Source organism: Mobula hypostoma, chromosome 10, assembly GCF_963921235.1.
Source record: "Mobula hypostoma chromosome 10, sMobHyp1.1, whole genome shotgun sequence".
Lineage (NCBI taxonomy): Eukaryota > Metazoa > Chordata > Chondrichthyes > Myliobatiformes > Myliobatidae > Mobula > Mobula hypostoma.
This window is the reverse complement of record NC_086106.1, coordinates 78,346,436-78,358,983: the sequence shown is the minus strand read 5'-3', so window position 1 is coordinate 78,358,983 and position 12,548 is coordinate 78,346,436. Positions and strand designations below refer to the sequence as shown.

The 12,548-nt window shown below is 41.0% G+C and overlaps 2 protein-coding genes across 3 annotated transcripts in view; one reads left to right on the top strand and one right to left on the bottom strand.

Annotated features, from left to right (window-relative positions):
• Positions 1 to 1,415, bottom strand: part of brcc3 (BRCA1/BRCA2-containing complex, subunit 3) — a 35,519-nt gene extending 34,104 nt beyond the window's left edge. Inside the window, exon 1 of one of the 2 annotated variants that reach the window (XM_063060674.1) lies at positions 1,223 to 1,415. In XM_063060674.1, the coding sequence (XP_062916744.1) occupies positions 1,223 to 1,327 (105 nt within the window). In that variant the 5' untranslated portion in view covers positions 1,328 to 1,415. The remainder of the gene's footprint in view (positions 1 to 1,222) is intronic. The other variant, XM_063060675.1, reaches the window with a different exon arrangement.
• Positions 1,416 to 1,619: 204 nt separating this feature from the next.
• Positions 1,620 to 5,224, top strand: cmc4 (C-x(9)-C motif containing 4 homolog (S. cerevisiae)). Its single transcript, XM_063060676.1, has 3 exons — positions 1,620 to 1,707; positions 4,075 to 4,139; positions 4,898 to 5,224. The coding sequence occupies exons 2-3, from the start codon at positions 4,082 to 4,084 to the stop codon at positions 5,017 to 5,019; spliced, it is 180 nt and encodes a 59-aa protein (XP_062916746.1). The 5' UTR covers positions 1,620 to 1,707; positions 4,075 to 4,081; the 3' UTR covers positions 5,020 to 5,224.
• Positions 5,225 to 12,548: the final 7,324 nt, after the last annotated feature.

Below are 12,548 nucleotides of genomic sequence, written 5' to 3'. Positions count from 1 at the left end.
CAATTGGTTTCCACAATGTAAAAATCCATGAGCATTGAATATAGTACAGGACTTTTAAAATACACAAATATATTTGTATTTCACAGAAAACAAAATGTTTATAGTCTCTGGACACTGTGAGAAGATCAAAAGGACAGTTGTCCCAAGAGGAGGAGGAAGGAGATGGTAGTTCACCAGAGATGCAAGAAATGGTAAGAAATGATCTGATGAAGGTAGAGGCTAGAAGGCAAGAAATAGAAGAATCCGGACATCATTTTTTTTTTAGGAAAGAGGGAAGATCAGATAGATATGTGAAAAATTGGCTGGCTACTCTTGTGAATTCTATAAATACAGTGGAAGAGGAAAGACATATCAGCAATGTCAGTATGGAAAATTGCTCCGTCAAAACTGATGTGATAGACTGTTATCCTAAAGAAAAAGAAAAGCATCCTTAAAGGTACCAAGATGAAACCAAGGCAGCTACAATCACTAACCTGCCCCAAGAAATCGGGATGGAGAGTTGAAAGGGGTAAGAAATTAACCATATGAATCTGAGGGAAAAGCAGACATTTATAGAAAAGCTTATCAGATTGATTTAGAATGAAGATCTAATTTTTCTTCTTCTATCATTCTGGTAGATGATGGAGCAAAATGTGAGTTTTGATGATTAGTGCAATCATTCTCTACTCAAATGCTGGAAATCTTTTGAAGTCTTTAGCTCATAGTCGCCTGCTTCTCCCAAGTCCCAAATTGCCATTTTCTAGACGATATCTACAAAATTTGTAATAGTTGAATAATTAACAACTGTTTGTACAATTTTACTGGGGGGGGGCTCTAAAATGCATTGGCAACTCTCTCCCTAGTTTTCGGTTTCTAGAGGCTTGTTTACTTTCTCGTTACTTGAATGGGACTTTTACCTGACGCCAGCACAGGATGGGGCAAATAGCCACCCCTCTGCTCATCATGAACAGCCCACTGAAGAACCGTTGGTCCAGTGGAAACCAAACAGCGGTTGCTGCCTTGGCGTCGGTACAGTGGCCTTTGTAATGGACCCGGGCCTGGTTGGGAGGCCACAAACTCTGTCCCTAAGGCGACGGTTTTCATTGCTGTGCCGCGGGTCGAGAAGCTCGGACGCTGCGCGAGAGAACCCAGCCCCGTTACTAAGGGGAGGCCCTGGTTGTTCGGAGGGGCGCGCGGTTGCTAGGACGACGGTCGCCCGGCCTGGTTGCTAAGGAATTTGTACCTCTCCAATACAGAGGCCCATCACTTCCTCTTTTTCTGTGGACAGAGCGTGATTCAAACATACGAGGAAAGCATCAGAGTCCAGGTGAACCCCACACACCGCCATGTCTGCCCGATAACCGCTGCAAATCGAGTCTAAAATCGATTTATCAAAACCGGATGTTCTGTCTTCCCGACAGCAAGGGAAACAGATGGCGTCGGTTGGAAAACACAGGCTGCGACATAGTTCCGGGGTATTTTCCAACTGTAGCTGTGACTCTGACACAAACAACAAGACATAATGTGGAGTTTTTCCGTTTTTACGGACGCGGGGGGGGGGTTGAGAAATTTTTTTTTGTATCCCTAGTTATGTCGGACGTTTGAGAAGATTTTAATTATTCTCATCCGCTCCTTCTGGGACGAGCACGAACCTAGTTTTAGGTGACACCGTATCTCCGGCACTGTTGTTACGGAAACAGTCGCAGGCAGCTGCAATGACAATTTGAGGTAACTGCAATAGCTGATCTATCACACTTTAAAAAACAAAGGGCAAAAGCAGCTTATCAAAAGGCCGCATTCATGTGTGCATCTTGAGACCCCAAGATGTGATTTGCAATTTGACTTTCCGTCCAATGTCACATTAATAAGGATAGGGAGGGTAGATTGTAGGTCAAAACTGGGCTTTAGTATTTTTCTTGTCGCAATCTTTGTAACACAAGGTGCGAGGGGTGGCTCCATAGGATTTTGTGGATCATTGAAATTTCTACTATTTATAAATAGCTCTTTAATTTTTTTTGTTTTTCCCCAAAATTGTCTACTGCGTAATTCTATGTTTACAATCTGGAACTTCAGTTCTTTTCTCCCCTACCATTGCCTAAGCTTTTAAATTTCGTACGGACAACTTAAAAATGCCTTCCATGGTTTGACAGCAAGTCACCATGCATGCGGTGTGGCATTCCCTGCACCGAGGAGACAGATAAAGTTTTCAAAAGCTGTACCACGACCTCCATTATGTTGTATTCTATGTTCCAGTTCATAAAGGCAAGGATCCCACATAGTTTGTTCATTATTTTATCCACTTTGTATATGAAGTGACCTATATTCCTATACACAAAGATCCTTCTGTTTCTGAATACTCTCTGGGACCCTGAAGTCAATTCAGGTCCAAAGTCTGACTTTAGCAAAATGCAAATCAGTAATTGAAAAGTTCAGATAAATGGACTTAGTGTTTTTTTTTCTGTGAGGATATCATGGAAATCAATAAAACCAAATGCTTGCTAATCGTTCTCACCATTGTAAATGTATAAATTTTACTTGGGCATTGCCAACTTTCAGCAGCAGTGGTGGCAATTATAATCAATGAAAGCTGCACAGCTTCTAAACATCTGTGGGGCAATAAATTGCCCTCAAAATATGTGGAACACTTGTATTTGACATGCATCCACCACAACTTGACGTTCCCCCCTCCCCCCACCACAACTTAGATAGAGAATGGTAGGACTTCGACTAGTATTTTGGAGGATTGGCAATGTATTACTTCAGGCTGGAAGGGAACTTGCTTATTGTGGAGTTCTCACATACCTGCTCCTTTAGTAATTTGTGGTGTTAGGGGTCTCAGGTTTTGGAAATGTAGCATTGCGGTAATAGTATACTTCTGATTAAGGAAGTGCTGGTTTAGTTTATGTAATGGTAGGGTGAGAGATGTGCCAAGCCATGATGTTAGCAATTTTGATGAATACAATTCACCTGCCCTTTAATGTCTCATTTTGGGTTGTTTATCTCACACTCCTCATTAAGAGGACTTGATAAAGGCTCTCGGCCTGAAACATCAGCTGTTTATTCCCCTCCATAGATGCTGCCTGACTAGTTGAGTTCCTCCAGCATTTGTGTATGTTGCTAAAACAATTAATCTGTATCTTCAGGCTCCTGTACCCCCTCCCTGATGGAAGTAACACAAGTAGGGCGTGTTCTGGATGGTGAGGATCTTTAATGATGGATGCTGCCATGTTGAGGCACCACCTATTGGAGATGTCCTCGATGGCAGGGAGGGTTGTGCCCATCATGGAATTGGCTGAGTCTACAAGTCTCTGCAACTTCTTGTAATCCTGTATGTTTGATGGCTTCACACCATGCTGTGATGCAACCAATTAGAAAGCTCTCCATCATAAATTTGTAGAAATTTGCAAGAGTTTTTGGTGACAAACCAAATCTCCTCAATCTCCTTTTAGAGTAGAGCCACTGGCATGCCTTCTTTGCAAATGCATCATTGTATTCTTGCTACTTTCAGTGCTTCATCCACGTGCTGTACAACATGGCTAAGTACATATGGGCGGTGATAAGACTGGCTAAGACAGATTTAATGTTTGTTTTGGTTTCCATGCCCACAATTAGCTTGATGACATGAGACTTCATACTGTTTGGAATTGATGTTGATGACTACTTCCACATACTATATTACTGTCTCTTTGCCTCTGCCCATTCTTTAGGCCCAACAATTGTAATGGAGATATATGGACACCAGCTGCAAAATATAATTCTGTATGATTGTATCACATGATTGCTAACTTATAGCTCCCAATTGAATCAGTTGCCCCTAAATATTGTGACAGCAACTTTGCATGGTCGACCAAGCTGTAATTGACTTTGCAGTGTCTGAATCTGGTGCCCATGTTGATGCCAGGTGGTCTATCCAGTTTTACCTTCACTGTTTCAGAATTTTATTCTTTGATATCCACACATGTGCTTAAGGTGTTTAATGTACTTGGATGGCAGATATTCCAAGAGAATCAGTTTTTCAGAAGGGTCAAAGGAAGTGAGATAATTGTATTAAAAATAGAAAATATTATGAACGGCTATTCTTTTTTTTTCTCTTAGGCACATAATGTCTACCAAAGATCCCTGCCAAAAGCAAGCCTGTGAAATACAGAAGTGTCTCCAAGGTGAAGTTCAATGTTCCCTCTTCTTTTAAAATGCTTTACTCACATCAGCCTGTCATTCATTTTATTCTTTCATATCTATCATATATGACTTTATTATGTAGCTGTTTAATCTCATTAAGATCAATGCTAATGCATTATGCTTTTATTAAACAGCCACAAGTGGGTATTGAAAAAATTTAATCTCTAATACAACTTGTAAATAACAGAAAATAATTTCAGTAATGCAATGTCCCTTGGACAGATGTGGCTTACCTTCCAATATTGGTTGAAAACTTTTGTAGCATTATTCATGACCTTACAGAAATGTTTGCCAGAACAACTTATTAGAGAAGTGGAGAGTTCAACGCACCCTTATTCTGAATAGGATTTTAGATTACATTTAAAAAGTAAAAACTGGATCTTCTAGGCCTAACTATATCCTCACCAATTTCAACAATCACTCTTTCAGATTCAGTCCTTTTCCAGACACAGTTCAGTGTATTAAAAAAGAACAAACTGTCACACAGTATTTATAAGAAAGCTGATTACTTGAGACAGTCAGAGCCATCATTACAAAAAAGCAATCTCAGGTCTGTAGTTTCAGCATCATCCATTCACTTTTGCGGGGATTACACTAGTAATCAATAGTAACTTAATAAAACATGATTTACCAATAACTTTCTCTTCCTCAGTTGGCATCCGTGGGGATTTCCTGCAAGGAAAAGAAACTGGATGAACATGTAGGATAACAGAAATTTTATTTGATGCTTCTTTTACAGCTCATCATTACCAAGAAAGCAAATGCCAACATGTGATCCAAGATATGCACGACTGCTGTAAGATACATGCAAAGACATCAGTTTGCTGTTCAGGTTTTTTAAAAGAACAAAAGAAAAGCTGAAATCTAATCATTGCCTGCAAATGCTACACTCCAATTTCATCTTTTCAGATTGTCAGTACAGCAGGAAAAAAGTCACAATAACTTGATCACCCAGGAATGGCAAGAGAGTGCAGAGATATCCTGAAATTTACTCCAAGAAAAATATTAATTAACTTCTTGCCATCTTGTATGTTCATTTAATTATGTATTAAAATTTTACATCAGCCATCTGGCCACCAACTATGCATTAATTCTTGGTAAGCTGTCATTAATGGTAATGCTTGAGCAGCACATTGGAGCAGCAACTAATGCTCTGACTTCCTTCCACAACCAGGGTTTCTTTAACTGGATATCCTAAATTGGTATATGTTAAATAGCCAGTGAGGGGAGGGGATAGATCCAACTGAAGAGGGGTGACAGGTAAATAGTGATGGAGGTTGGGAAGTCATTGGAGGCAAAAAGGGGGTCCAGATGGTAGAATCTGCTAGGAAAGTTAGGAGAGCATGGAACCAAATAAGGGAAGTGGACTGGGCAGGGGAGGGAATCCAGTGGTAGGGGAGTAAGAGGAACTGGATAGAGAGAAAAATGGCAGGAGCAAGTTATTTCAATTGAAGAATTAGAGTCATAGAATACTACAGCACTGAAACAGGCTCTTCAGCTGACCTAGTCTATGCTGGACTATTAATCTGCCTACTCCCATTGACCTGCACCCAGACCATAGTGCTCCATACCCCTTTCAAACCTGTACCTATCCAAATTTCTCTTAAATGTTGAAATTGAGCCCATATCCACCACTTTTGCTGGCAGCTCATTCCACATTCTCACCACATTCTGAGTGAAGAGGATCACCCTCATATTCCCCTTAAACATTTCAAACTTTCACACTTAAACAATGACTTCCAGTTCTAGTCTCACCCAACCTCAGTGGTAAAAGCCTGCTTGCATTTAACAAATTTATACCCCTCATGATTTTGTATACCTCTGTCAAATCTCCCCTCATTCTCCTGTGCTCAAGGGAATAAAGTCAAAACTTATTTAACTTTTCCCTGTAACTCAGTTCAAGTCCTGGCAAAATCCTTGCAAATTTTCTCTGCACTATTTCAGTCTTATTGACATATTTCTCGTAGGTAAGTGTCCAAAACTGCACACAGTGCTCCAAATTAGGCCTCTCCAACATCTTGTACAACTTCAACATAATATCCCGACTCGTACTCAACATTTTATGAAGGCCAGTGTGCCAACAGCGTTCTTTATGACCCTATCTACCTGTGATGCCACTTTCAAGGAATTATGGATCTATAGTCCCAGATCCCTTTGCTCCACCATACTCCTCCGCCCTACTCTTCATCATGTAAGTACTACCCTGGTCTGTCCTCCCAAGGTGCAACACCTCACACTTGTCTGCACTAAATTACATCTGGTATTTTTCAGCCCATTTACCAGTTAGTCCAGATCCTGCTGATAATCTCCCTTGCTGTCATCTACATCCCCAATGATGATGTCATCCACAAATTTGCTGATGTAGTTAACCACATTATTGTACAGATCATTGATATAGATGACAACAACAGACCCAGCACCGATTACTGCAGCACACTGTTAGTCTGAAAGCTCCAGTCAGAGAGGCAACCATTACTCCCACTCTCTGGCTTCTCCCACGAAGCCAATGTCTAATCCAATTTACTGCCTCATCCTGGAAGCGAAACGACTTAATTTCCATGCAAACTCCCATACGGGACCTTATCAAAGGCCTTGCTAAAGTGCATGTAGACAACATCCGCTGCTTCTTCCCCTCTGCCATCTGATTTCTGAATGGACATTGAACCCATGAACCTATTGAACTTCACTACTTTTTAATTTCTAATTTTTTGCACTACTTATTTAATATAATTATTAAAGGTCAGAGCCGTCTCTATTTCCTGAGGAGACTGAGGTCCTTTAACATCTGCCGGACAATGCTGAGGATGTTCTACGAGTCTGTGGTGGCCAGTGCTATCATGTTTGCTGTTGTGTGCTGGGGCAGCAGGCTGAGGGTAGCAGACACCAACAGGATCAACAAACTCATTCGTAAGGCCAGTGATGTTGTGGGGATAGAACTGGACTCTCTGACGGTGGTATCTGAAAAGGGGATGCTGTCTAAGTTGCATGCCATCTTGGACAATGTCTCCCATCCACTACATAATGTACTGGGTGGGCACAGGAGTACATTCAGCCAGAGACTCATTCCACCGAGATGCAACACAGAACGTCATAGGAAGTCATTCCTGCCTGTGGCATTAAACTTTACAACTCCTCCCTTGGAGGGTCAGACACCCTGAGCCAATAGGCTGGTCCTGGACTTATTTCCTGGCATAATTTACATATTACTATTTAACTATTTATGGTTTTATTACTATTTATTATTTATGGTACAACTGTAACAAAAACCAATTTCCCCCTTGATCTCCTATTTGTGAATGAGACGGGACAGTTGGCAGAAGTTTGTGTGGGGGAACACTTTGCATCTAGTGATCATAATGCCATTAGGTTAAGGGTAATTATGGAAAAGGATAGGTCTGGTTGAGACTACATTGGAGCAAGGCTACTTTTGATGGTATCAGGAAAGATCTGGCAAGTGTGAATTGAGACAGGCTGTTTTGTGGCAAAGGTGTACTTGATAAGAATGAGGCCTCAAAAGTGAAATTTTGAGAGCACAAGGTTTGTATGTGGCTGTCAGAATAAAAGGCAGATTTAGGGAACCTTGGTTTTTGAGAGATATTGAAGCTCTAGTTAAGAAAAAGAAAGGAGTTACATAGCAGATAGGCAGGTGGGAACAAATGTACTTGAGGTGTATAAGAAATGCAAGAGAACACTTAAGAAAGAAGTCAGGAAAGCTAAAAGTAGGCATGAGGTTGCTTTACCAGACCAGGTGAAGAAGAATCCTAAGGGCTTAAGGGTCAAAGGATTTAGAGGGACAAAATCTGTCCTCTGGATTATCAGAATGATAATCTATGCATGGATCCAAACAAAATGGGGGAGATCTTAAATGGATTTTTTGCATTGATATTTACTCAGAAGACAAACTTAGAATTTATAGAAGTGAAGCAAAGCATCAGGGAGGTCATGGATGCCATAGATTACAGAGGGGGAGGTGTTTGCTGTCTTGAGGCAAATCAGGGTGGCCAGATAAAGTGCTCTTTGACTCCATGGGAGGCAAGAGCAAAAATTGCAGGGGCCCTAGCTGGGATACTTAAGTCATCCTTAGCAACAGGTGAGGTACTGGACTAATGTTGTTCCACTGTTTAAGAAAGGCTCTAAGAATAAAGTAGGAAGTTATAAGCCTGACACCAGTAGTGGGAAAGTTATTTGAAGATATTCTAAAAGACTAGATATATGAGTATTTGGATAGACAGGGATTGATTAGGGATAGTCAGCATGGCTTTGTGTGTGGTCGGTCATGTTTATCGTGTAAAGTTTTTGAGGAAGTTACCAGGAAAGTTGATGAAGGCAAGGCAGTGGATATTATCTACATGGGCTTCAGCAAGGCATTTGATTAGGTCGGGCATGGGAGGTTGGCCAAGAAGGTTCAGTTGATTGGCATTCAAGATGAAGTAGTAAATTGGACCAAACTAGAGGTCATGGGTTAAGGGTGAAAGGTGAAACATTTAAGGAGAACATGAGGGGAAACTACTCACCAGAGCGTGGAACGAGCTGCCAGTGCAAGTAATGAATGCAATTTTGATTTCAATGTTTAAAGGAAGTTTGGATAGGTGCATGGATGGGAGTGGTATGGAGTGCTATAGTCGAGGTGCAGATCAATGGGACTAGCAGTGTAAGTCATTTGGCACAGACTAGGTGGGCTGAAGGGCCTGTTTCTGTGCTGTGGTTTTCTATAACCCTATTACTTCCTCCTCTGTATATCATTCATGACTTTGCGACTGCTTTGCCTCACTTCTACAGACTGTCCATCTCTCAAATAAATACAGATGCACAATAATATATATAATTATCTTCCCCCATCTCTTTCGGCTCGACACACAGATTACCACTCTGATCTTCCAATTTTGTCCCTCACCATCCTTTCTCTTTTAATGTATCTGTAGAAACCCTTGGGATTCTCCTTCACCATGTTTGCTAGAGCTTTCTCTTAGTCCTCCTGATTTCTCCTTAAGTGTTTATTTGCATTTCTTATACTCCTCGAGCACCTCATTTGCTCCTTCCTGCCTATTACCTGCTATGCACCTCCTTGTTTTTCTTAACCAGGGCCTTAATATATCTTGAAAACCAAAGTTCCCTAAACCTGCTTTGGTTGTCTGACAGGAACATACAGATTCTGTACTCAAAATTTCACATTTGAAGGCCTCCCACTTACCAAACACACCTTTGCCAAAAAACAACCTGTCCCAATCCACACTTGCCAGATCCCTTCTGATATCATCAAAATTGGCCTTTCTCCTATATAAAATCTCAACCCACCAACCAGACCTATCCTTCTCCATAACTATCTTGAAACAAATGTCATTATGATCACTAGATGCAAAGTATTCCCCAATACAAACTTCTGTCACATTCCCTCTCTCATTCCCTAATAGATCTAGTAATTCACCCTCTCTAGTTGGAACCTTTATGTACTGATTAAGGAAACTTTCCTGAACACATTTGACAAACTCTATTCCATCCAGCCCTTTTACAGCATGGGAGTCTCAGTTAATATGTGTTAAGATAAAATCACTTATTATTGCAACCTTCTGTTTCTTGAAACAGCCTGCAATCTCTACAAATTTGCTCACTAAATCCCCTGGCCTGTTAGGTGGTCTGTAATATAATCCCATTAACACGGTCATCCCTTTATTCCTCAGTTCCACCCATATAGCCTCAGTAAATGAGTTCTCCAGTCTGTCCTGTCTAAGCACTGCCAAGACATTTTCCGTTAAGTAATGCCACCCCTCCCCCTTTAATCACTTATGCTCTATCACATCTAAAACAACAGAACCATATGACACTGAGCTGCCAGTCCTGCCCCTCCCGTAACCAAGTCACACTAATGGCTACAATGTCATAATTCCATGTGCTGGATCCATGCCCTAAGCTCAGCTGCCTTTCTTGCAAAACAATGTGTATATTTCAAAGCAAAGAGTATTGTAAGAAAGGCAGATGAGTTTAGTCCCACCCTGCTCAACCTTTCGATTCCTGACTTTGTATGTAGACTTAACATCTTTTCCCACAACCATCCCACTATCTGTTCTGGGACACTGGTTCCCATTCTCTCCGCCCCCCCCCCCAACCCACCCCACCCCACCCCCCACCGCTGTGCAGCACTAGCAAACTTTCACACCAGGATATTGGTGGTCCTCCAGTTCAGGTGCAAACCATCCCTTATGTATAGGTCCCACCTTCCTTGGAAGAGCGCTAAATGATTCAAACATCTGAAGCCCTCCCTCATGCACCAATTCCTTAGTCATGTATAATCGGTATAATCTTCCTATTTCCAACCTCACCAGCATGTGGCATGGGTAGCAATCATGAGATCACAACCCTGGAGGGCCTGTCCTTTAACTTAGCACCTAAGTCCCTAAACTCACTTTGCAGGACCTCATTACCATTCTCACCAATGTCACTGGTGTCAACTTGGACCACAGCCTCTGGCTGCTTACCCTCCCACTCAAGATGTCACTGACCCCGACATCTGGGAGGCAACATACCATACAGGAATCTCATTCTTGTCCACAGTATCTCCCGTCTGTTCCCTAACCGATGATTCCCCTATCACTGCAGCTCACCTCTTCTCACACTTCCCTTCTGACTACAGAGACAGACACAGTGCAGGAGATCTAACGACTGTGGCTTTCCTCTGCTAGATCATCCCTCGCAACAGTATCCAAAAGTGGTATATCTGTTGTTGAGGGGAATCGCCAGAGGGATCCTCATTGCTCATGCTGTCAAGTTATAGACTGTCTAAGCAGAACTCCAGCGGTCTAACAAATTAATATCTGTTGTCCATTTTTATAAAGGGATTATGGAACTTTGAATGACTTTATTTATATTACCCTAATTTAGTGATGTCAGAAAATCATTTTAAATGTTACTAGTTTTATTAAAGGAAGCGAAGACACATGCAGCACAATGACTTCCAAAGATATCTGTCGCTGTTAGCATGTTAATTGGTCATTGTAAATTGTCCTGTGATTAGGCCAGGGTTAAATAGGTGGATTGCTGGGTGGTGCAGCTCTCTGGCTGGAATCTACACTAAATCTAAATAAATAAATATTGCTGTAGAACAAGGATGTTGCAGGTCTCCAGGACCTGAGTTGTAAGGAAAGGCTGAATGCGTTACGACTTTTTTCCCTGGAGCAATAAGGGAAGATTTGCTAGTGGTACACAAAATTACGAGGGGTACAGATAGGGTAGCTGCACACAAGCTTTTTTCCACTGAGGTTGGGTGAAGCTAGAGCTGGAAGTCACAGATTATGGTTGAAAGGATAGACGTTTAGGGGGAACCTGAGGGTGGTGTGAATGTGGAATGAGCTGCCAGTGAAAGTGGTGGATGCAAGTTTATTTGCAACATTTAAGATAAGTTTGGTTAAGTACATGGATGGGAGGGATATGGTCCAGGTGCAGGTCAATGGGCCTATGTAGATTAACAGTTCAACACAAACTCGATGGGCTGAATGACCTGTTACTCTACTGCTTTATAACACTTTGTTTCTGCCAGAAACACAACATAAACTGAAAATATACATGTTATATGAACATCTTTATGTATGTAGCATTAAATTGGGCCTTGTGGTGATGAGAGATTGGATTGACAAGTATTGTAGTTACTGGAGGTTAATTAATTACATTGAAATTTACACACATCTGCCAGACTTAAAGAGAGATGTTTCACCTGACTACACGGGCAATCAGACTCCAGAGTATACAGGAAAACATTTAGAACAAAAAAAAATCTCTTCACAATATTGTCTGCCACAGAATGCAATGGAGACCAAGTTGCTTAATTTACTTCAAAAGGAAATATGTAGATTGGTGAACACAAAATGCATCAGTGGAAATGGGCAGATAGCAGGAACATGGATGGTATTGAGATGTCCTATTCCTCCTATTTTCCAGTTTATTTGCAAGTAAAAAATAAAGATAGTAATAAATATGGAAGCTCTGTGTCTGCAATATTCTGGCTTAAGGAAATAAAACTCTATTCCATCTTGTAAAAATGACAAGTTCAGTGTGTACTTATTCCAACTTTTTCATTTTTTTACATTGCTCTTAAGATGCAAGACACTTTTTAGCCCATCTTCCCTTCCTTCCTATTTGAAAAGTTTAAATAAATATTTTTATTACCATATTCACAAGTTCACTACTTTATTCTTTATGAAATCATTCCAGAATTTCCTTGAACAAGAAGTTTCTAATTGGGGTTAGAAACTATTACATCATCTGTTACTTTTCAAGCTATACTTATACAGTAAAGACAAAATCATGTTTCTTTAGATGAAGCCCTCAAAAGCTCTAGTTCAGGAAAGCAAGAGCAATATGTGCATGGGAATACTAAATTATAGTGTCCCTGGATTTAA